Here is a 22,194-nt window from a genome sequence, read left to right on the forward strand (position 1 = left end):
AATAAAATCAATTTCTTTAAAAAAAAAATGACAAATAAGGCACAATAAATAATGATTTGAAAGTGATTATCACATCTCATAATTTTTTTTTTAATAAGAATTAAAATTTTTAAAAAGAGTGATACATAAAACTCCTTTTAACGTTAAAAATATTGGCGGCGAAACTACCTGAACTTTATATTTTGTAACACTTAATCACAAAAACCAAAATTTCGGCGTCAAAACCTACTGAACTCCCATTCCGTTTTTCTCTGTACCCCTTCGTCAAAAAATCATAGTTAAGTGCCACGGTTGTCCACGTGTACACACTTATACACATGACAAATTTTTAGTGGTCCACGTAATATTAATTTTAAAATATTTTAAAAATTAAAAAAAAAAATTATAAAAATTATAAAAATAAAAAAAATCTTTTTTTTCTTTTTTTTCTCTTTCTCTCTCTTCTCGACAGACACCACCACTACCACTCGTCTCTCTCTCTCCCTCTCTCCCTCTCCCTCTCTCTCTCTCCATCTCTCTCCCCCTCTCTCATCCAGACATAGTCGAGCCTCCGCTCTCTCTCACTCCGTCCCCCTCCTCCTCTCTCTCTTGCTTCGTCCATCCCTTTCCTCCGCGACGAATCGAGCTCCATCTGAACTGGCTCCTAAACTCTGAGATCTTAGACCCACGAGTTCAGATCTATTCATCATTTCTTTTCTATTTCTATTTTTTTAGTTTACTGATTTTCTTATTTTGGTTTTGTTTTGGATCTAAGATTGTTTATGCATTTTATTGCTTGTAATATTACAAGCTCCTGAAATTTTTTTGGTTTTGTGAATAAGGGTTAGGGAGGGGTAGTGGTGGTGTCTGTCAAGAAGAAAGAGAAAGAGAAAGAGAGAAAAAAAAAAGATTTTTTATTTTTATTTTTATAAATTGTTTTTTTTTTTATTTTTAAAATGTTTTAAAATTAATATTACGCTGACCACTAAAAATTTGCCACGTGTACAAGTGTGTACACGTGGACAGTCCACCGTGACACTTAACTGTGATTTTTGGACGGATGGGTACAAACCAAAATGGAATGGGAGTTCAGTAGGTTTTGCTACCAAAATTTTAATTTTTGTGGTTAAGTGTTACAAAACATAAAGTTTAGGTAGTTTAGCCGCCAATATTTCTTAACATTATTATTGTTCCATTGTTCTTCTTCATCTTTTTTTTTGCTTCTTCCATTTTTGTTCTAGTTTCTTCTTCTTCTTTCTTTTTTTTTTCTCTTGCTTTTGTTAGTAACTACTTCCCTAGTTCCTGCTAAAAGAAAACTAGGTGCTAGTACTTCGAAGAACACTAAATCAAAATACCCTCGACCTGTGTTGGAGAACTCCGACTCTGATTTTGAGTTGGAGCCAGAGTTCGAAAGTCTCCCAAATTTAATAAGGTTTTTTTCTATTGATCTTGTGTTGTTTTAGGGTTTGTTTCAAGTTGATTATATTTCCCATTTTTTTTCTGCATATTTTTTTTGCATGTTTTTTTTGTTAGTCCTCCTATTTTATGGTTTTCTGTTTGTTTGACTCTGTGTCTTGTTGTTGTTTTGGTTTTGTTTTGTTAACTCTTAGGGAAAGGGTAAATCCCCAGTGAAGATTGTTCAATCAACTGATTTGTTTGATGACATAATTGAGAAAATAATTGTTGAGGTGTGTGATTCCATTATTTTAGTTCTAATATTTTTTTATGCTTGTTTTTTATATTCTTTATTTTTTTGTGTTGTTTTAGTAGTATTTTCTTATGTTTTTTTTATAAGATTGGAAATCTAAGTACACTCGATCGGAATACTACCATTCCAGAGTTATAACCTCTCGTTATTACTTTATTATTGAAGATATTAAAAAAATTCTTACTGTAACCCAATTAAATATGTTTTCAAAAACTGTATTGGAAGTTATTTTTGATTGCGTAGTAGCTGAGGACATTCTTCAGTGTTTCCTTGTCTTTGTATGCCTGACTTTTTTCAACTTCTCGGTGGTGTTTGTCTGTTATTAGCTTCGCGTTGTTGATGTCGATTTCTGGATCTAGTTTTTTTTACTGTTGTTTTCAAGTTTTTCTACCATTTCTTCAACAACCAGATTCGTATAGTCAACTATGTCGAATTTGACGTTATCAAATTCTCTTGTTTCTAACTCTCCTCCTTCTTTTGATTTGTGTTCGAGTGTGTATGATTCTGTTGTTGTTGTGTTGTTTTCAAGCATTGCTGTGTTGTTTTCAAGCATTATCACATTTTCTTGATATGGTGTTGTTGTGGATGTAATATTTGAGATTGCAGCAGGTGTTGTGTTGTTGCTCTGTCTGTTCCCAATGAGGAAAGAGGCGTCGTTTGTCCCTTGTTACTGTTCACAGTACAAAAGAAAAAAAAATAGGCCTGGTAGTATAATAGAAAAAAAAAGGGCCTAGACAGTATAAAAGAAATTTCTGCCGTGTGGCAGTATTTTTGTAAGTTTTCTTATCCTTTTTGAGAAAATTACACTCTATACCCTTTTTATATTGTTCTTTTTTTTATTTTTACTCTTTTTTTTAAAGTCTTATCATTTTTTACCTCTTTTTTTAAACATTGTACCAATTTTACCCTGTCACTTTAAGATACTCTCTATGTGACTCCCTTATGTCAGAGTATTTTATGTACAATACATATAAAAAGAGGTATGTTTCAATTAAATATAAAATTAGAAGTAAATTTGATTAATTGATTAATAAAAGTGGTATTTTTCAACTTACCCAATGGAGTTTTAAAGTCCAGCCCAGCCCACGGCCCATTTATGATTTGTTCCTGTTAAGATATAGATTGTTCCTTTCATAAAAATGAAAGAAAAAAAGATAGAAGAGATAGACAGAAAATGATTTGTACAGTAACACCTTCACCTTCTCCATTGTCGTCCTCTTCCTCTCTCACTCTCATCCACCGCTCCATTCGATGTACTACAGAACGTCGTCGAGATCTGTTCAATCGCATCGCCCCTGTTTACGATAACGTACCCTTTTCACCTTCCTTTTTTTTTTTGCTTCTTCTCGCTTCAAGTTCAAACTACCTAATCTTATTTCCATTTTCATAATTACAGTTAAATGATTTGTTGAGTTTGGGTCAACACCGAATTTGGAAAAGAATGGCTGTTTCCTGGAGTGGGTATGTAACTGTACAAGCTCACAATTATTATTATTTTTTAATTATCATAAATTTTATGTTTAATTTAATGTATTGATTTATGGAACAGAGCAAAACTGGGAGATTGTGTTTTAGATTTGTGTTGTGGGAGTGGAGACTTGGCTTTCTTATTGTCTGAGAAAGTTGGGTTCAGTGGCAAGGTTGCTTCTTTCTCTTACAACAACAGAATAGTGTCTCTGCTTTACTAAAATTTAATTTAGACTTTGTTAAGATTAATTATTTTAATTAATTTTTATGATTTGAATTTGTTAAATATAAATTAATTAACATAAAAATGTAATGTAGGTTCCCTATCCACTCTCTATGGTTAGTGTTATGAATTCATATTATTATTATTATAATGTGAACTGATCATGTTTGATTGTGTCACAATATAATATGAAGGTGACTGGTCTTGATTTTTCAAAGGAACAATTATCAGTTGCTGCATCAAGGCAGCAGTTGGCCTCTAAACCCTGCTACAAGAATATTGAGTGAGCACTGGTAAATCTTGTCATTTGTGGTTGTTCAACACATCAACTCAATATTTGTGGTTCTTCTTCAGTTATATGATAATAAACATTTCATTTCAATATGTTTTACTCAACTTAGTATTTTATATTGTAATTCAATGATCACCAGACATTGGTACTGATAATTATGTTAAGCATTGCTTTGAAGGTGGGTGGAAGGTGATGCCCTTGATTTGCCATTTCCTGATGGTTACTTTGATGCTATTACTATGGGTTATGGTCTTCGAAATGTAGTCGATAAGCGGAAAGCTTTGCAGGAGATGTATAGAGTGCTAAAAGCAGGTAGCTTAAATTTGCTAACCTCCCTCTTTTGAAAGTAGGATTATTTTAAGTTTATTGTTTTTTCTGTACTTTTCAGGCTCTAGAATATCTGTTCTTGACTTTAATAAGAGCACCCTACCAGTTACTACCTTCATTCAGGTATTAAAGAAAAGCACAAGCTGTCTATATTGTAAATGACTAGTCACTATGCTTCATCTTGCTGCATAGTTGATTTGATTTTAAATCTGTGCTCTGCCTATCAAATGTCATTAGCAAGACTATTTTGCATCTGTTGCTTACATAAGATCTTGAAAGGTTTGAATGTTTTTCTCTTTGCTAGGAATGGATGATCGATAATGTTGTCGTCCCAGTTGCAACTAGTAATGGGCTTGAAGAGGAGTATAGATATTTGAAAAGTTCAATCAGAGAATTCTTAACAGGTCTTGTTTTCTCTTAGTAGCTTATCATCATGGTTTTCTATTTTGATTAAATTGAGCCTGTGGTCACTATTGGTATTTCTCTTAAAAATTCATTTACTGCTTCATGGACAACACATGTACTGGAATAGTCAAAAATTGGGTTCTTATGTTCAGGTAAGGAATTGGAGAAGCTGGCATTGGAAGTAGGTTTTTCCGAAGGGAGACATTACGAGATTGGCGGAGGCCTTATGGGAGACTTAGTAGCAAAACGTTGAGTTCATGCTTTTCATAGAAGTATGTCATTTCTCAAAATGTGAGACAAGATTATAAAAAAATGATAATAAATAAATTTGTAACAATTCTACTCACATTTTATTTGTTATATGCATCTTATTCTTTTGTGTACTGGTTGAAAAATTGAAACTTCTTATTGTTTGTGAACTCACTAGACAATACAACCGTAATGGAGTAACCCAAAATCTTTACAAATTTTACACTTTCACAGTCCATCTACTTCCTCAAATCTATTCAAAAACATGAAATGTGGTTCATCTACGCTCATATATGTACAAATCTATAATTGCCCTTTTTCACTTCATTTTCAAAAAAATTCCCATCAAAAGATGGTTAGCAAAATCTTTGTACTAGTCTGAAGTGAGAACAGGTTGAAATCTTGGGAATCAGGACTCACCAAAGAGAAGAGTTCTGTCTTTGAGCACATGCCATTATCTCGGATAGAAAGAACTATGAGTAACATCAGCAATAGAGCCATCATCGTCCGCATTGAGAGGGTAAGACGGGTCCTCGTACTTGTCATTGAGTTCCATCGTCTTTTCATCGACGAAAGGTGGAGTGGTGGGAGGAGGAAGATGCTCCTCCTTATTGGTTAGCATCCGCAGTGCCTTTGACATTGTTGGTCTCAATGAGGCACTCTCTTGGGTACACAGAAGTCCAACATGAACCACTCTACATATTTGGTTTTTCATTGCCTGATTGTCTCTATAGTTATGTAACATCAGGTTGGGATCATAAAGGTCCTCAACTCTCCCAGATTGGAAATGCTTCCATGTCTGTTTCGGCCAAATACAAAAAAACATATCAGATGAAACTAAGTGTCAACAATTCACATTTTTGTCTCACCAATTTAGAGTATGTGCTTGGTAAAACTTACAAGTGTGACTAAGCTGTCTGAGTATTCTGCACTTTTGCTCCTGTTGTTCTGTCTACCAGTCACAATTTCTAACACAAGCACTCCAAAGCTATAAACGTCAACTTTTTCTGTTAATTGGCCATGAGCTAGGTACTCTGGAGCCATATATCCTCTATAAGCAAAACCAAAAATCATATGAGGTTTTAGTACATTTTCTAAGATGAACTATGTTAATCTTTCCCTAAAAAAGGCCAAGAGTATTACTAAAAAAGATAAACTCACAATGTTCCTGCAATGGCGGTACTAATGTGGCTCTTGTCTTCTTGGAACGATCTGGCTAACCCGAAATCAGCAATCTTAGCACGAAGCCTGGAATCTAAGAGAATATTACTGGATTTGATGTCCCTGTGAATGATCCTAATGTTGTTGTTCTCATGAAGATAAACTAAACCCTCTGCAGTCCCAACAATGATCTCATATCTCTTCTCCCAATGCAGTCCTTTGCCTCTAGTTTGATCTAATAATTTAATTCAAAAGTGTTAGAACATGTTTTTTCAGTGATCAGAGCCATAGTGAATATGAACTGTGTCATACCGAAGATAAACCGGTCGAGACTCTTGTTAGGCAAAAACTCATACACCAGAAGGCTTTCAGGACCAGAACAACTGCAACCCAATAACCTGACCAAGTTCTTGTGCTCCACAGTGCTTATTATGTTGACTTCATTGTAGAAATCTCCTGCTCTATGTCTGTTGTTAAAGAAAAGTCTCTTTACAGCAATCTCTCTTCCATCAGGTAAAACTCCCTGCAAGTAATTAATTATTACAAATTCTTTTCAAGGAAAAAGCAATTAAAAATGGACAGGTTACCTTATAAACTGATCCAAAACCTCCTTGTCCAAGCTTGTTATTGTCATCAAATGATTCAGTAGCCTTCTCCAATGTAGAATACTTGAAATTTAAGCTACTATCATTCAACGTTCTCACTAACTTGTTAGCCTCGTTTGAGCCTGAAGTACCAAAAATTTACACAAAAACCAAAATTATCAACTAAGGTTAATTTTGAATTTTGCCTCTCAACTTTAACATGTACGAAATCATGCCTCTTTAACTTTTCAGGTCGTTAAAAATTTCTTTCGAATTATTGAGATTATTAGATTTAAGGACTTTTGTTCAATTTTACTTAAGAAAGCCTAACGTGAATGAAAATTTGAGGACACAATTTTATACACGTTAAAGTTAAAGAGACATGATTTAATATATATTAAAGTTCGGAGAGCATGATTTAAATTATAGATAATCGTCACACTAGTAAAATTAAATGAAATTAGACACAAGTTCTATATCTATAGTTTGGGAAAAATTTGTAACGAATTGAAAAGTTATACTCTCTTCTACTAACCTTTTCGTTTCTTTTGTATATATCTATTCCTCCATATATGATGTCCAACAGCCACTGCAACTACCAAAACCACAACAGAACTCACAACCGAAACTATGATCACAACTCTAGTTCCTGCAAAAACCAAAACCAAAACCAAACAACCTTAATACAATCATTAAGAAAACACAACAAAAACAAAATCCATCATCAACTAATTTTTCTCACCTCTTGAATTCCCACCACTTCCACCTTCTTTATTAAGAAATTCTTTATCATCATATCTCAAAAAACAACCCGTGTTCAAAGCCCGACCCTCCGACCAAGGCAAGCAACTCCTTATACTCTTAGAAGCATTTTCCAAACAAGCCCTGCAAGATTTCTCATCCAAATTCCTCCAACAATCGGCCATAACATAAGCCGAATCATTCGCCGTCGACCCCATTTGGGCTTTTGCATACCCTTTATTAGTCGGAGCCCCGGAAACCACCAAGCTCAACGCTTGCCTAACCGAAGCCCCGAACCCGGATCCTTTCCGGGTCTTGTTCCCACAAACGGTTTTGTCTTCGGGTCCTTTGTACTCGTCGAAAAAGCTGTAGTTTTGAGCTCTCATGAAGCAACCATCGAGGTAGATTCGACCACCGTTGAAAGGGAAGCATTGTGGAAGAACCGAACGAGCTTCGGCGTAGCACAAGACGCAGTCGAGGAGTGAAAGGTCACCGTAGCATTGGGCCAACCCGTAGTTGGCGTCGGGTCCTGACCCGACCACTGCACTACCATAGCCCTTGGTTCTCATTTGTTCACTGATGTTTTCCATTACTGCCACGAAGTTTGGAACGAATTGGGTGCTGTTATGCTCTAGTTGATTCCCGCACATGATGCTCACCATTTTCGTACGTGGATCGGCCATTGAAGTTCGGAATAGCATTATTACAAGAAGAAGAAATGGGATACTCTGTTTCAGCTCCATGGTCTCTGTTTTGATCTGTTTTTTCTTTTGTGCCACAAAATGAAATATAATGAATATTTAAACCAAAAACAATGGTCAACTGTTTTTTAAAGGGTAGTTCAGTTTCATTCCATGAATCCCATATCAACTTTCTGGTTTCTACTTTCAAGTTCATATTATCTGAATTCACATTAAACGACAAGAAAACGAAAGGTTTCAACAACCAAACGACACTAAATTTAGGTGGGAAATCAAGTGGGCTTTTTGTTGTCTCCTTCATTTCACCAGTTTGTTAATAAAACTTTTCATATATCAAAGTTTGAGAATTGAAGACAAACCTGAATTTAAATGGTCCTCCTTTGGGATAGATAGATCAATAGATCCCACCCCACAGGCTCAGATGGATTGTACGTAGAGAGACCCACTTCAATTTTTTAGGAATAAAATTAATTAATGAATACAATTCTAGATGGAAATAACTTAATTGTCGGCATTGAATTATTGGGTAGACATTTATACACGACAACGACCTTTACTTACCATTACTTGTTACAAAAAAAGGAAAGAAAAATAAAAATGCAAACTTTTTTTGAATTTAACTTTACCCTTTACCAAACCCAACTGAGAAACCCCTTTTTCCTGCGTTGCCAGGTTCAACAGCCCCAAATATTTGACTAATCTCATTATTTTTTACTGAATTAGACACAATTCTACTTTTTTATAATAGGATCAAGTTGAATGATTCTGATTCATCTTCTTGATTACTTGAGATTAAACAGTTGCAGAACAAGATCAATACAGAAAATCACGAAAGATATAGAATTGAACCGTTATCCAAGTTTGAGTTCATGTAATATCGAATCAAAGAATGAGATTGGATTAGAATAGTGAATAATGAATTGTACCTGGTGGCTGGCTGGTGCTGCGGTTATGAATGAGATCATCAATCAGGAGGCGAAGGAGGCTCCCAGTGAAATTGAAGCTCAAAATTGAAGACTTTATATATATATATATATATATATATATATAATAAATAAATAAATAAATTAAATGAAAAAATGGGTACTGATTCTATTGAATGTTTGGAAGGCTATCTGTCATAAACTTGTTCTCTTAAGTCAAAGTGAGAGAAACATGAGTTTTTGGATTTTCCTTGGAAAAAAATAAAGAGGGAAGAAAATAAAGTCAACCTGAACGCGGTTTTTCTGAGGAGAAAGTCAACGTTACTGTCGAGATGAGATAGATACAGCCACTTTTGCCTACATGAAGTTCCATCTCAACTTCCTTTAATGGTGGTGCTATTTTTTTTTTTAATAAATGGTGGTGCCAAAATTACATTAAAGAAGTATATAATTTTTTAAAAAGAGAGTGAAGTTTTGATGTTAAAACTAGTGGTAAAAAGAAATTCTTTTTTGCTAAGAGTAAAACGAAATTCTTAGATAAATTAAAAGTAATAGTTAGCAACTTAGTTTGGCTAATAGTTTCTAGCTTTTTTTTTAAGAAAATGTTTGAATATAGGAAGGGTAAATATTGTGTTTACTGATTAATTTTTTTTTTTTTTTGTTATATAATAAATTAAATATATTTTTTAAATAATATAAAATAATATTGTGAGCTCAATTTTTGTTAATTTTTTTTAATATAAATAACATAAAGTTTATTTGTAGTACGAACAGATATAAAAAATATAACTAATCTAGTCATAATACCTCCATATCAGGTTATTATTAAGTTTTAATTTGACAAAAATTGAGTTCAGGGTACTATTATTTTGGAAAAAATAATTAGTATTTTTACCTCTTGAACTTTCAACACTACTTGATCTCGCCCCTAAAATACACAATGTGTTAAATTTTTTTCCTAAATAACAGTTTCATAATCATGCCCCTTTTGTTAGATTTCATTTATTTTACCGTTAAAAATTAATATTTTTATACCCTTTGAACTTTGACCAAAACAAAATTTTGCCCAATTTTATTAAAAAAAGTTAATTTAAAATTATAATTGTTGATTATGGTTACAAGTTTTCTCATTCGGAAGGGAAGCTGATAATTCGGAGAGTAGATGCAGGAAGCTTGGTGAGAATCCAAAAAGTCTTGTGCGGAAGACTTTGTAAAAACCAGATGGTGTTTCCAGATAAGCTTGTACTGCGTATGTATTGTCACTCCGGATAGCTTGTCATTAGTCTAGAGATATACTTCTAAATATCTCACTGCCAATCTTGGTTATTCATTCGGGAATGAGTGCTTGTACAAATTCGGAAGGCTTGTAAGTATTATAGCTGCCGGATAGTTTGAACTGAAAGCATGTTCTTCAAAGCTAACTGGGAATATTGTTGCTGGAGATGAGCTCAATCATTTAAAGCAGTGTAAATGAGCCACGATATTCTCGGAGATGTTTTGAGGCAACAATGTAAATCTATAAATAGCTATTAATCCTTGTAATCTAAGTGAATCAAGCCATTATTGCTTGGGTGAAAATCATGATAGTGTAAGGTTGAGAGAGAGAGAGTCTAAACTAGAGAGAAAAATATTTTCTCGTAATCTCTGAGTTTGTGAGGATTTTTGTAACCTTGTAAACACTTATATTAATAAAGATATGGATGTTGCTGTTCTGTCCGAGATGTAGAACCTTGCACATGGCTTGAACTCGTTGAACATGGTGTTATTCTTTTGTTTTACTGCTTGATTCATTGCTTAATTCTGAGATCTCTTATTTTATTGCTTCTTGATTGTGCTGCGTGTTTGTTGGTCCAGTATATTGAATCATAAGTCATTGATTGTTTTCATTTTGCACAACAAATTGGTATTAGAGCAAGATTTGTAATCATGGCTATCGCGAAATACGATGTTGAAAAGTTCACTGGTACGAATGACTTTGGATTATGGAGGATGGAGATGAAGGCTTTGTTGATTCACCAAGGGTTGTATGAGGCTCTGCTAGGAGAAAAGTTTGTTCCTGATTTGATGTCTGAAAAGGACAAGAAAGAGACTCTTGCAAAGGCTCATAGTGCAATCATTTTGACTCTTGGAGATAATGTTTTGAGAAAGGTTGCAAAAGAAGATATAGTCACAGTTGTGTGGCTGAAACTTGAAAGTTTGTATATGACTAAATCGTCGGTGAATAGATTATATCTGAAACATGCTCTGTATTCATTCAAGATGATGGAAGACAAATCTATTGGAAAACAAATTGATGAGTTTAACAAGTTGATTCTCGATTTTGAAAATATTGGTGTCACCGTTGAAGACAAAGATCAAGCCTTGTTGTTATTGAGTTCTTTATCGAAGTCCTTTACGCACTTCAAAGATACAATATTGTATGGAAAAGAGTCTATCACACTCGATGATGTGCAATCAGTCTTAAATTCGAAAGAGCTGAATCAGAGGAGTGAGTTAAAGAATTTTAAAAGTGGTGATGGATTGTTTACAAGGTGCAAAAGTGAGAAAAAAGAAAGTTGCAAAGGTTCAAAGTTAAAGTCACGATCTAAATTACAGTCTGATAGCCAAAAGAATCTTAGATGATGAATTTGCCAAAAAAAAAAAAAGAATAGGGCATCTCAGAAGGGCATGTTTGGAGAGCCATAAGATAGATGATTCAAGATCAAAAGGAGATGTAGTAGTGAGTAATGACGGTTATGACTCAGCTGGTGCTTTGCTGGTAACCTTAAAGAATTCAAATTCTGAATGGATCTTGGATTCTGGATGTTCATTCCATTTGACACCAAATAAATCTTAATTCAAAGAATTTACATCTAGAAATTATGGGACTATGTATCTTAGAGATAACAAGTCTTGTAAGATGGTGGGAATTGAAATTGTAAGATTGAAACTTCATGATGGTGTGGAAAAGGGTGCTGAAGGACGTTCGACTAGTACCTTATCTCAAAAGAAATTTGATCTCTATTGGAATGTTAGACGATTAAGGATTTCTTATTAAAATTGAGAAAGGAGTCATGAAAGTTTGTAGATGTTCAATGGTGGTGATGAGGGGTAAGAAATCAAATGGAATTTATCCTTTGGAAGGCATGTGTTTCAAGCAATCACGTAAATGAAACTGAAGTATGGCACAAAAGACTTGGCCATGTGAGTGAGAGAGGATTATACAAACTAAACAAGCAGGGACTACTTGGAAAAGTAAAGCTTGAGCATTTAGATTTCTGTGAGTATTGTGTTCTTGGTAAGGCTTGTAGAGTCAAGTTCGGTACTGGCAAAAGGGATACCGAGGAAGTAGGTATTTTTTTTTCTATAGTTGATGATTACTCAAGAAAGTTATGGGTGTTTATTTTGAAGAACAAGATGGAAGTTATTTAAATATTTAAGAACTAAAAGATAATGATTGAGAATCAAATCGGAAGGAAAGTAAAATGGCTTAGAATAGATAATGGTCTGGAATACTATTCTGAAGAGCTTGATGTGTTTTGTAAGAAGGAAGGAATAACAAGGCACAAGATTGTGACAAAGACTACTCAGCAAAATGGACTCGTGGAGAGGTTCAATTGAACTATCTTGGAAAGAGTCAGGTGCATTCTATTAAGTGCTGGATTGCCCAAAGTGTTCTGGACGAAATTTGTGTCCACTGTAGTTTATTTGATAAATAAATGTCCGTTAACAACACTGGATTTCAAGATGCCAAATGAGGTGTGGTCAGGGAAGCCAAAAAGTTACGAACACTTGAAGGTTCTTTGATGTATTTGTTATGCACACATCAGACAAGACAAACTTAAGGTGAGGGCCTTAAAATGTATTTTATTGGGGTATCCAAAACGGAATGAGAAAATATATAATTAGTAGGGATGTGACTTTTAATGAATCTATTATGGGATTTATTGACAAACCTACTGGAAGTCAAGCCAATGTTGACCGAAATGAAGTCAAAGCTCCAAGAACTGAGCTTGAAGTGGAGCCTCCGGCAAGAGAGGATACTAAAACATCTGTAGATCATGGAAGTGATGATTCGGAAGATGATTACAAAAGTGATAATCTGAAAAGTTATAAACTGGCTAGAGATAAAACACAAAGAGAAGTAAAGATTCCAGATAGGTACAGACATGCTGGTTTAATCGCATTTGCATTTCATGTTGCTAACCAGATTTTGCATGAAGAGCCTACTAGCTATGCACAATCAGTGAAAAGCAAAGACCAGAAGAAATGGAATGGAGCTATATCGAAAGAGATGCACTCCTCGAAGAAGAACCAAACTTGGAATATAATACCGATGCTGGAAGACGGTGAAGTTATCAAATGTAAATGGGTGTACAGATGGAAAGAAGACATTTGGGGTGTACAAGAGGCACGGTATAAAGCAAGGTTGGTCATGAAGGGATTCTCTAAGATAGAAGGAGTCAATTATAATGAGATATTTTCTCCAGTTGTTAAGCATAGGTCGATTAAAATTTTGTTGGCACTTATTGCGTGTCAAGACCTCGAACTGGAACAATTAGATGTCAAGACTACCTTCTTGTATGGACATCTGGATGAAAGAATTCTAATGAAACAACCGTAAGGATTTGAAGAGGTTGGAAAGGAACATTGGGTATGCTTGTTAAGAAAGTCTCTGTATGGTTTGAAACAATCTTCGAGACAGTGGAGCAGGAGATTTGATGGTTATGTGACCAAGATAGGTCTGAGGAGAAGTAAGTTTGATCCTTGTATATATTTTTGAGAGAGAAATGGAGATACTTTGTATATGTTGCTGTACGTATAGGATATTCTGATTGCCATCAAAAGTGTACAAGAGATCAAGCACTTGAAACTCCATTTAAAGACGAAGTTTAAAATGAAGAATTTAGGTCCAGCTAGTAAAATCTTAGGCATGGACATAAGAAGGGAAAGGCGGAAGAGACTAGTGCACTTGGATCAAACAAGCTACATCAAAAAGGTTTTAATTACCTTTAAAATGAATAACTCTAAGACAGTGAGTACTCAGCTTGCACAACACTTCAAATTGAGTGTTACTCAGATGCTAAAAGATGAAATTGAGAAGTCGGACATGTCGAGAGTTCCATATGCTAGTGTTGTTGGCTCTTTGATGTATGTCATGGTTTGTACTAGACCAGACATAACATATGCACTGAGCATGGTAAGTAGATTAATGAGAAATCTTAGAAAGGAGCATTAGGAAGCCTTAAAATGGACTCTACGTTATTTGAAGGGAACTACTGAGAAGAGACTGGTATTTGGCATGAATAACCGAAATGAAGACTTGGATGTTATTAATGGTTATGTAGACTCTGATTATGCAAGGTGTATTGATACTCAAAAGTCTTTAACTAGATATGTGTTTACTATATTTGGAACGACTATTAATTGGAAGCAAACTTTTAGAAGGTTGTGGCACTGTTGACAACTGAAGCAGAATATATGACCTTAATGGAAGCGATGAAGGAAGCACTGTGGTTAACTGGGTTGATGGAAGAGTTGAAACTCAACCAGAAGATTATTACTGTCCATTGTGATAATTAGAGTGCAATTCACTTAACCATGAATAGTGTGCACAATGAACGAACTAAGCACATTGATATCAAGCTTCATTTCATACGAGAAGTAATGGAGAAAGAAGCTGTGAAAATTTCCAAAGTTCCAACTAAAAATAATTCTTTTGACATGGTAACAAAGATAGTGTCGAGTGGTAAGTTTAAGCACTGCTTGAAGCTGATTGGAGTCAGCTGAGCCCAGAAGGGTTGAGGGGAACAATAGTATTTATAACAATGATTTGTTAAGTGACTTCAGCTTGAAACCAAGGTGGAGATTTTGTTAATTATGGTTACAAATTTTGTCATCCGAAAAGAAACCTATGAATCCAGAGAGTTGATACGGGAATCTTGGTGAAAATCCAGAAAGTCTTGTGCGTAAGACTTTGTAAAAACCAGAGGGTGTTTCCATATAACCTTGTACCGCATATGTACTGTCACTTTGGATAGCTTGTCATTAGTAGGAAGATATACTTCCAGATACCTCACTATCAATCTTGGTTATTCATCCGGGAATGAGCGCGTGTACAAATTCGGAAGGCATAAGTATTATAGGTCAAAATAGTTTGTACTGAAAGAGTGTTCTTCAAAGCTGACGAGGATTATTGTTGTTGGAGATGAGCTTAATCATTTAAAACGGTGTAAATGCGCCACGATATTCTCAGAGGTATTTTTAGGCAATAATGTAAATTTATAAATAGCTATCAATCCTGTTGTAATTTAAGTGAATCAGACCATTATTGCTTGAGTGAAAATCGTGATAGCATAAGGTTGAGAAAGAGTCTAAACTAGAGAGAGAAACCTTTTCTCATAATCTTTGAGAGTTTGTGAAGATTCTTATAATCTTGTAAACATTGATATCAATGAAGATATGACTGCTCCTGTTCTGATTGAGATTTAGAGCATTGCGCATGGCTCGAACTCGTGAAACATGGTGTTATTCTTTTTTGATTTAGTGCTTAATTCATACTTGAATTTTGAGATCTCTTATTTTATTATTTTTTGATTGTATTGCATATTTGTTGGTCCAATATACTGAATCGTAAGTGATTATTTTTGTTTCAGACAACAATAATATTTTATTGATTCTGAAAAAATTGAAAAACATATAGTAAAGGTATTAAATTAATAAAAAATATTAAGTTTACTTTAAAAACCTAAATTATTCCTCAAAAATAACTTTTTAAAATTTTATTTTATTTATAACACATATTCTAAAAAATCAAACCAAAATTATTAAAAATCTAATAAATAATTTAAAAAATTAAGATTTTGTGATGAGAAAACCAAGCCGATTTCTAGCACATACAAAAAATATAATTCGGTTGGTCATGATACCTCCATATCAAGTTATTATTAAGTTTTAATTTGACGAAAAATAGAGATTAGGGTACTATCATTTTGAAAAATAGTAATGCTACATACACATTCAAATTACACACATTAATAACACACAATGCTGTTGTATTAATATTAGTCATATTTTTAAGTAAGGAGCATATTACTTTTAATTATATAGTTAAGATTAATTACACATCATTGTGTATAGAAATTATGTATAATTTGAGTTTGTCTAAAATATTTTTAAACATATTGTCAAATTAATTATTTTTGTAACATACATAACCTAAAATGATATTTACATATTTTCACAAATCCATAGCAGAAAGAAACAGAGAGAATAGAATGAAAAATGACTGAATCTGTTATTGAATTGATCAGTAAAGAATACAGATACAATCAAGCTACTTATAGTAGCTGGTGTTTAGTTACAGCTGTCATAACTAACTTGATCCTACAACTAACTATTAACTAACCAAAAACTGATTCTAACCAACTCAACAACTGAATCTAACAAACTTAACACTCCCCCTCAAGATGGACAATAAATGTTCTTCAATCCCATCTTGCTTTTAATGTAATTGAATTGATTAGAGAACAAAGGTTTGGTTAGTATATCAGCTAGTTGTTCTTTGGAAGCCACATGAACAGTCTTGATAACTCCAGCTTGAACCTTGTCTCTTACCAAGTGACAATCTATCTCTATGTGCTTCGTTCTCTCATGGAAAACGGGGTTTGCTGCAATATGTTGTGCTGATTTGTTATCACAAAACAGCAATGCTGGCCCTTTATGATCGACTTTTAACTCCTTTAAGATTGACAGTAGCCAAACTATCTCACATGTGGTATTTGCCACTGCTCTGTACTCAGCTTCTGCTGAGGATCTCGAAACCGTATGCTGCTTCTTGCTTCTCCATGAAATAACAGAGTCTCCTAAGAAAATACAGAAACCTGTTGTCGATCTCCTTGTATCTGGACAAGCAACCCAGTCCGAATCAGTATAAGCCTTCAATTGGACTTCAGTTTCAGCAGGGAAATAAATTCCTTGACCTGGTGTGGCTTTCACATACTGTAGGACTCGAAAAGCAGCATTCATGTGGCTGAGTTTTGGCACAGCAAGGAATTGACTCAGTTTATTAACTGAGTATGAGATATCTGGCCTTGTAATGGTCAGATATTGCAATTTTCCAACTATCCTTCTATATAGAGTAGGGTCTGCCAACTTTTCTTTTTCATTCTGTCCAAGCTTGAGATTGGCTTCCGTAGGTGTGTTCATAGGCTTGCATCCAAGGTATCCTAAGTCTTCAAGAAGATGCAAAGCATATGGTCTTTGTGACACAAATATGCCTTTGTGTGATCTAGCTATCTCGAGCCCCAAGAAATACTTAAGATTTCCCAAATCTTTCAATTTGAATCGGGCATTTAATCTGATTTTTAGAGCTTCCAATTCTTGAAGGTCATTGCTGACAAGTATTACATCATCAACATAGACCAACAAGAATATGAAATGGCTACCAAAGTGTTTAATGAACAATGAATGGTCTGTAGCCGAGTGATTAAATCCCTCATCAAACAAGGCAGTGGAGAATTTTGCAAACCATTGCCTTGAAGCCTGCTTTAAACCATAAAGTGATTTCTTTAGCTTGCATACAGGATTGTGAGGAAGCTCCCCCTTAGGTTTATAACCTTGAGGAAGAGTCATATAAACATCCTCCTTGAGATCACCATGCAAGAATGCATTGTTTACATCCAACTGATGTAAGTGCCAGCCCTTAACTGCAGCAAGAGCAATGACACATTTAACAGTCACAAGTTTAGTAACAGGAGCAAAAGTATCAGTGTAATCAATCCCCTCCTGTTGGTTGTACCCCTTGGCAACCAACCGAGCTTTCAATCTCTCAACACTCCCATCAGCATTGAGTTTGATTTTGTACACCCATTTGCAACCAATGACATGTTGTCCCTCAGGTAATGAAACCACAATCCAAGTGTCATTCCTTTCAAGAGCATCTATCTCAGTGTCCATGGCATTATCCCATTCGGGTATGCCATGTGCTTGACTAAAAAATTCAGGTTCAAAGTGACTCGAAATGGCCATAACAGTTGCTCGAAAGGCAGGGGACAACCTGTGATAAGACAACACAGCAGATAATGGATAAGGTGTGTTAGACTTGCTTTGAAAAGAGGAAGCAAAAGCATTAGTAGCAAGATAACAATGATATTCATTGAGATATGAGGGTTTATGTGTTTGTCTTCCTGTTTGAGTGACAACAGAAGGAGTTGGAACCTGTGAGGAATCAGTTGCAGGAGTAGAAAAAACCTGATCATGATGCAGGTTGGAATTAAGAACCTGCTCACTGTGTGTATCAGAATTAAAAACCTGTTCAGGATGCACAACAGGTTGATGAAAATTCTGTGCATGTGTAGTATCAGGTGCACAATTAGGTTCAGAACAAGGAGAAAACAACTGAGTATGAGTAGGCATTTCAGAGAAAAACTGATCATATGCAGCAGGTAAATGTTCAGTTTTAATAAAAGGGAAAATATGTTCATAGAACTGAACATCTCTTGAGTAGAAAATCTGGTTTGTGTTCAAATCCAGGAGCTTATAAGCTTTCATGCCTGGTGGATAGCCAAGAAAAACACAAGAAATAGCTCTAGGATGAAACTTTGATCTTGATTGACTCAAAGTAGATGCATATGCAAGACAACCAAATGTTTTTAAATGAGCATAAGCTGCTGGTTTGGAATGGATAACAACAAATGGTGATTTGTTTTTCAAATTAGGAGTAGGTGTTCTATTAATCAAATAAGCAGCTGTGGTTATACAATCTCCCCAATAACATAAAGGAACATGGGATTGAAATAAGAGGGCTCTAGCTACATTAAGGAGATGTTGATGTTTCCTTTCAACCACAGAGTTTTGTTGTGGCCTTTGGACACATGAATGATAGTGTATAATCCCTAATTTGGAAAACAAATCATTGAATTGTAATTCCTTGGCATTGTCAGATCTAAAACCTTTAATGACTTTACCAAATTGAGTCTTAACAAGTTGAATAAAATGGGGAATAACAGATTGGGCATCAGATTTATTTTTGATGAGATTGATCCAAGTAAACCTAGAACAATCATCAACAATTGTAATAAAATATCTATGCCCTTCAACAGTTAGAGTGCTATAGGGACCCCATATGTCAACATGAATAAGATCAAAGCAATTCTTGGCAATGTTATGGTTGGAAATGAATGGTAATTTCCTTTGTTTGGCATAGTGGCATATGGAACAATGGAAATGAGAATCAGACTTGGAATTGAAATGGAAACTCAAATCTTTATTTAATGAATGAGCTTTTACACAAGAAGGATGACCCATTCTATAATGCCAAATGGTGTCATTTGTTATTCTAGTATCAGAAAATGAAGAGAACACAAAAATAGAGTCATGAAAATGATTAGAATTCAAGTAATAGAGGCTGCCACATTTTTCACCCATCCCAATCATCTTGTTCTTGACATTGTCCTGAATAACACAATTATCATGAGTGAAAATAAAAGTGCAATTAGCTGTAGCTGTCAATGAATCAACAGATAACAAATTGCATTGAAAGTTAGGCACATATAGGACATTTTCAAGAACCAGATTATTGGATAAGATAACAGTACCAACACAAGAGATTTTAACATGTAAACCAGTTGGTAACAAGACTGTTTTAAGATTGGAATCCTTGTAAGTTTTAGAAAATAGATTGATGTCAGGGCACACATGATGTGTAGCACCTGTATCAATGATCCATTTGGAATTATGAGTATGAAAATTCTTACCAAGGAAATGTGACACAACAGGTTGTTCATCAGGAACAGAAGAGGTTGTTTTCTCTGCAGCTTTCTGAGCAAGAAGGGCCATGAGCTTTTGACACTGAATATTAGACAAGCTGGACACCAAATCCTTTTCTCCTGAATTATTTTCTGCCTTTTCATCATCAACACCAGTGAAATTAGCAGATGCTGAACCAGTTTTGTTTGGATTTCCTTTGGCATTTCGGTTTGGAAATTTTCCATGGAGTCTATGCCCTGGTGGATATCCAATCAACCTGAAACATCGATCTATAGTGTGTCCATTCATTCCACAATGCGTGCAATTGAATTTGGATCGAAAAGGTTGAACTGCACCAGCAAATTGTCCAGCACCAGTAGCATTAGAGGAATTCTCATTATCACTGGAAGTAATAGATCCAACAGGTCCAGAGGTTAAACTCCTTTGCCTTTCTTCTTGAACAACTGAGGCATATGCTTTGTTTACAGTAGGGAGAGGATCTCTCATCAGTATTTGTGATCTCACATTGCTGAAAGAGTCATTTAACCCAACCAAGAACTCAAGAAGTCGATCCTCTTCCTGCTGTTCTAGAATAACCTTCATAGCACCACAATTACAAACAGGTTGTGGTCTAAGTTCACGAATCTGATCCCACAACGATTTCAATCTTGTAAAATAGCTAGTAACACTGCTCGAACCCTGCACAAGATTCTGCATAGTCTTCTTTGCATCGTAAATTCTTGGAGCATTCTTTTCATTAAATCTTTCATGTAACTCAGACCAAATCTCAGCTGCATTATCAAGATACATAATGCTGTCAGATATTTCAGTAGAAATCGCATGAAGTATCCAAGAGATTACAGTGCTGTTACATCGACACCAAGCATCAAAATCCTCATGTTCCTCATCTGGTTGTGGAATCTTCCCATTAACAAACTTCATTTTGTTTCTAGCAACAAGAGCAATCATCATAGATCTTCTCCAGGTACTGTAATTTTCACTCCCTGTTAAGATCTTTGGTACAAGAACTGTAGCTGGATTATCACCATTCGAAAGAAAAAATGGATTCGACAAATCATTGGCAGTGCTGGATCTTGAGTTCTCTCCAAGAACAGAGTACCTGTTCGAGTCATTTGATGCATTAGCAGCATCACGATTGGTTCGAGTTTGAGCTCCTCCACCACGTGCCATTGAAGAAGAAATAAGAAATCAAAGAAGCAAGAAGAAAGATGAAGATGAAGCCGAACCAACAATGGTGGCTCTGATACCATTTCACAAATCCATAGCAGAAAGAAACAGAGAGAATAGAATGAAAAATGACTGAATCTGTTATTGAATTGATCAGTAAAGAATACAGATACAATCAAGCTACTTATAGTAGCTGGTGTTTAGTTACAGCTGTCATAACTAACTTGATCCTACAACTAACTATTAACTAACCAAAAACTGATTCTAACCAACTCAACAACTGAATCTAACAAACTTAACACATATATAGAAATTAGTTAATATACTTTAGCTAGAATGGGACAATACACTAGCTAAAAAAAAGGGAGAGAGAGGGTAGATAAAAAAAAATTATACAGAAACTGGATAGAGGTATTAAAAATAATATTTAGAGAAAAATAAGGATGAGAAAAATAATGTGAGGAAATATTCAATAATAAATAAATGAAAAATAGACAAAAGTATAATGAGAAAGAAAAAATTAAGGATGCCAATCATGCCAAACACTCATATTTATTTTAAAGAATAGTTAGAATAGTTTTTGTTATTAAAACTAGAAAATATTTTTGTTTAGTGTAAACATCAAATAAATCCTTTCTTTATACAATAGTAATTTGAAAAAAAAATTGGTATTGTGTTATTTGATCATAATCAAGCATGGATGGAGTCGAGTATGAAAATAACAATTCTTTCACTATAAAAAGTCTTCATTCATTTATTATTATATATATTTTGTTCCTAAGATTTAGTCATTGGTATAGGAATTTCTTTTGTACGAGTCAATGAAAGATCATTTTTTGTAGTAGCCTAGCCATAGTGGTGTAGTCAAGATAATGATATTATTATTTTGTATAACATATGATCATTACTCCAAAAACTTATTCTATTCTAAAACAAATCAAATTATATTCTCTTTCTCTGTAAAAAAAAATACTATATATGTATAATTGAAGTCACTAACAGTAGGAGTAACTTTATGAAGTAAAAATGAAATGATGGTTAATTTGTAACTAACAAAACAGATAATTAATTTTACAAAAAGGAAATGTTCCATATGAATGGAATTTTTATTTGGCTTTTGAAGAATATATATGCTAATGCTACTACTGCAATAATAATGATGAAAATAATTAATCAACATTATTTCAAATAATATGATTGAAAAGTTGAATAATAATTTAATAAATGTTTGAATACATGTGCAGAAGGAGTAGACTGACTTTGTTTGAGACTTGACTCAACTAATACCATTTCTACTTCTAGTCTTTAGTGGTATTCCTCTTCTATTTATCTTTCTAAATTAGATCAAGTTGGCATACCATCCTTATCTTCTTAATTAGAGCAAGTTTGTCTTTTTTAAAAAGTATAAATAAATAGGTTTTTCTAAAAAAAAAATAAAATAAAAGAGAATAATTTCATTAAGTAATACGAAGATTGCAATAGGAATCTGCCAAAACAATAGAATAAGTATATAAGAGA

General features: G+C 34.3%; 2 protein-coding genes across 4 annotated transcripts; one reads left to right on the forward strand and one right to left on the reverse strand.

The window, feature by feature from the left end:
• The first annotated feature begins 777 nt into the window (after positions 1–777).
• LOC115712800 (2-phytyl-1,4-beta-naphthoquinone methyltransferase, chloroplastic) lies at positions 778–4,868 on the forward strand. Its single transcript, XM_061113186.1, has 10 exons — positions 778–1,411; positions 1,590–1,667; positions 2,760–2,996; positions 3,084–3,148; positions 3,237–3,327; positions 3,572–3,660; positions 3,848–3,981; positions 4,058–4,119; positions 4,301–4,400; positions 4,554–4,868. Exons 3-10 carry the CDS (start codon positions 2,862–2,864, stop codon positions 4,652–4,654), a joined length of 777 nt encoding a protein of 258 aa, XP_060969169.1. The 5' UTR covers positions 778–1,411; positions 1,590–1,667; positions 2,760–2,861; the 3' UTR covers positions 4,655–4,868.
• On the reverse strand, positions 4,750–8,872 carry LOC115712798 (cysteine-rich receptor-like protein kinase 2). 3 transcript variants are annotated; one of them, XM_030641166.2, is made up of 9 exons: positions 8,764–8,853; positions 8,197–8,282; positions 7,138–7,903; positions 6,931–7,044; positions 6,399–6,538; positions 6,124–6,334; positions 5,812–6,046; positions 5,551–5,701; positions 4,750–5,449 (listed from the first exon to the last, which is right to left on the reverse strand). In XM_030641166.2, exons 3-9 carry the CDS (start codon positions 7,877–7,879, stop codon positions 5,105–5,107), a joined length of 1,938 nt encoding a protein of 645 aa, XP_030497026.2. In that variant the 5' UTR covers positions 7,880–7,903; positions 8,197–8,282; positions 8,764–8,853; the 3' UTR covers positions 4,750–5,104. The 3 variants fall into 3 exon arrangements, with proteins under 3 accessions (XP_030497026.2, XP_030497025.2, XP_060969167.1); XM_030641165.2 differs by lacking the exon at positions 8,197–8,282 and having other exon boundaries at positions 8,764–8,872; XM_061113184.1 differs by lacking the exon at positions 8,764–8,853 and having other exon boundaries at positions 8,197–8,743.
• Positions 8,873–22,194: the final 13,322 nt, after the last annotated feature.

Source organism: Cannabis sativa, chromosome 4, assembly GCF_029168945.1.
Source record: "Cannabis sativa cultivar Pink pepper isolate KNU-18-1 chromosome 4, ASM2916894v1, whole genome shotgun sequence".
In the NCBI taxonomy this organism is placed as follows: Eukaryota; Viridiplantae; Streptophyta; class Magnoliopsida; order Rosales; family Cannabaceae; genus Cannabis; species Cannabis sativa.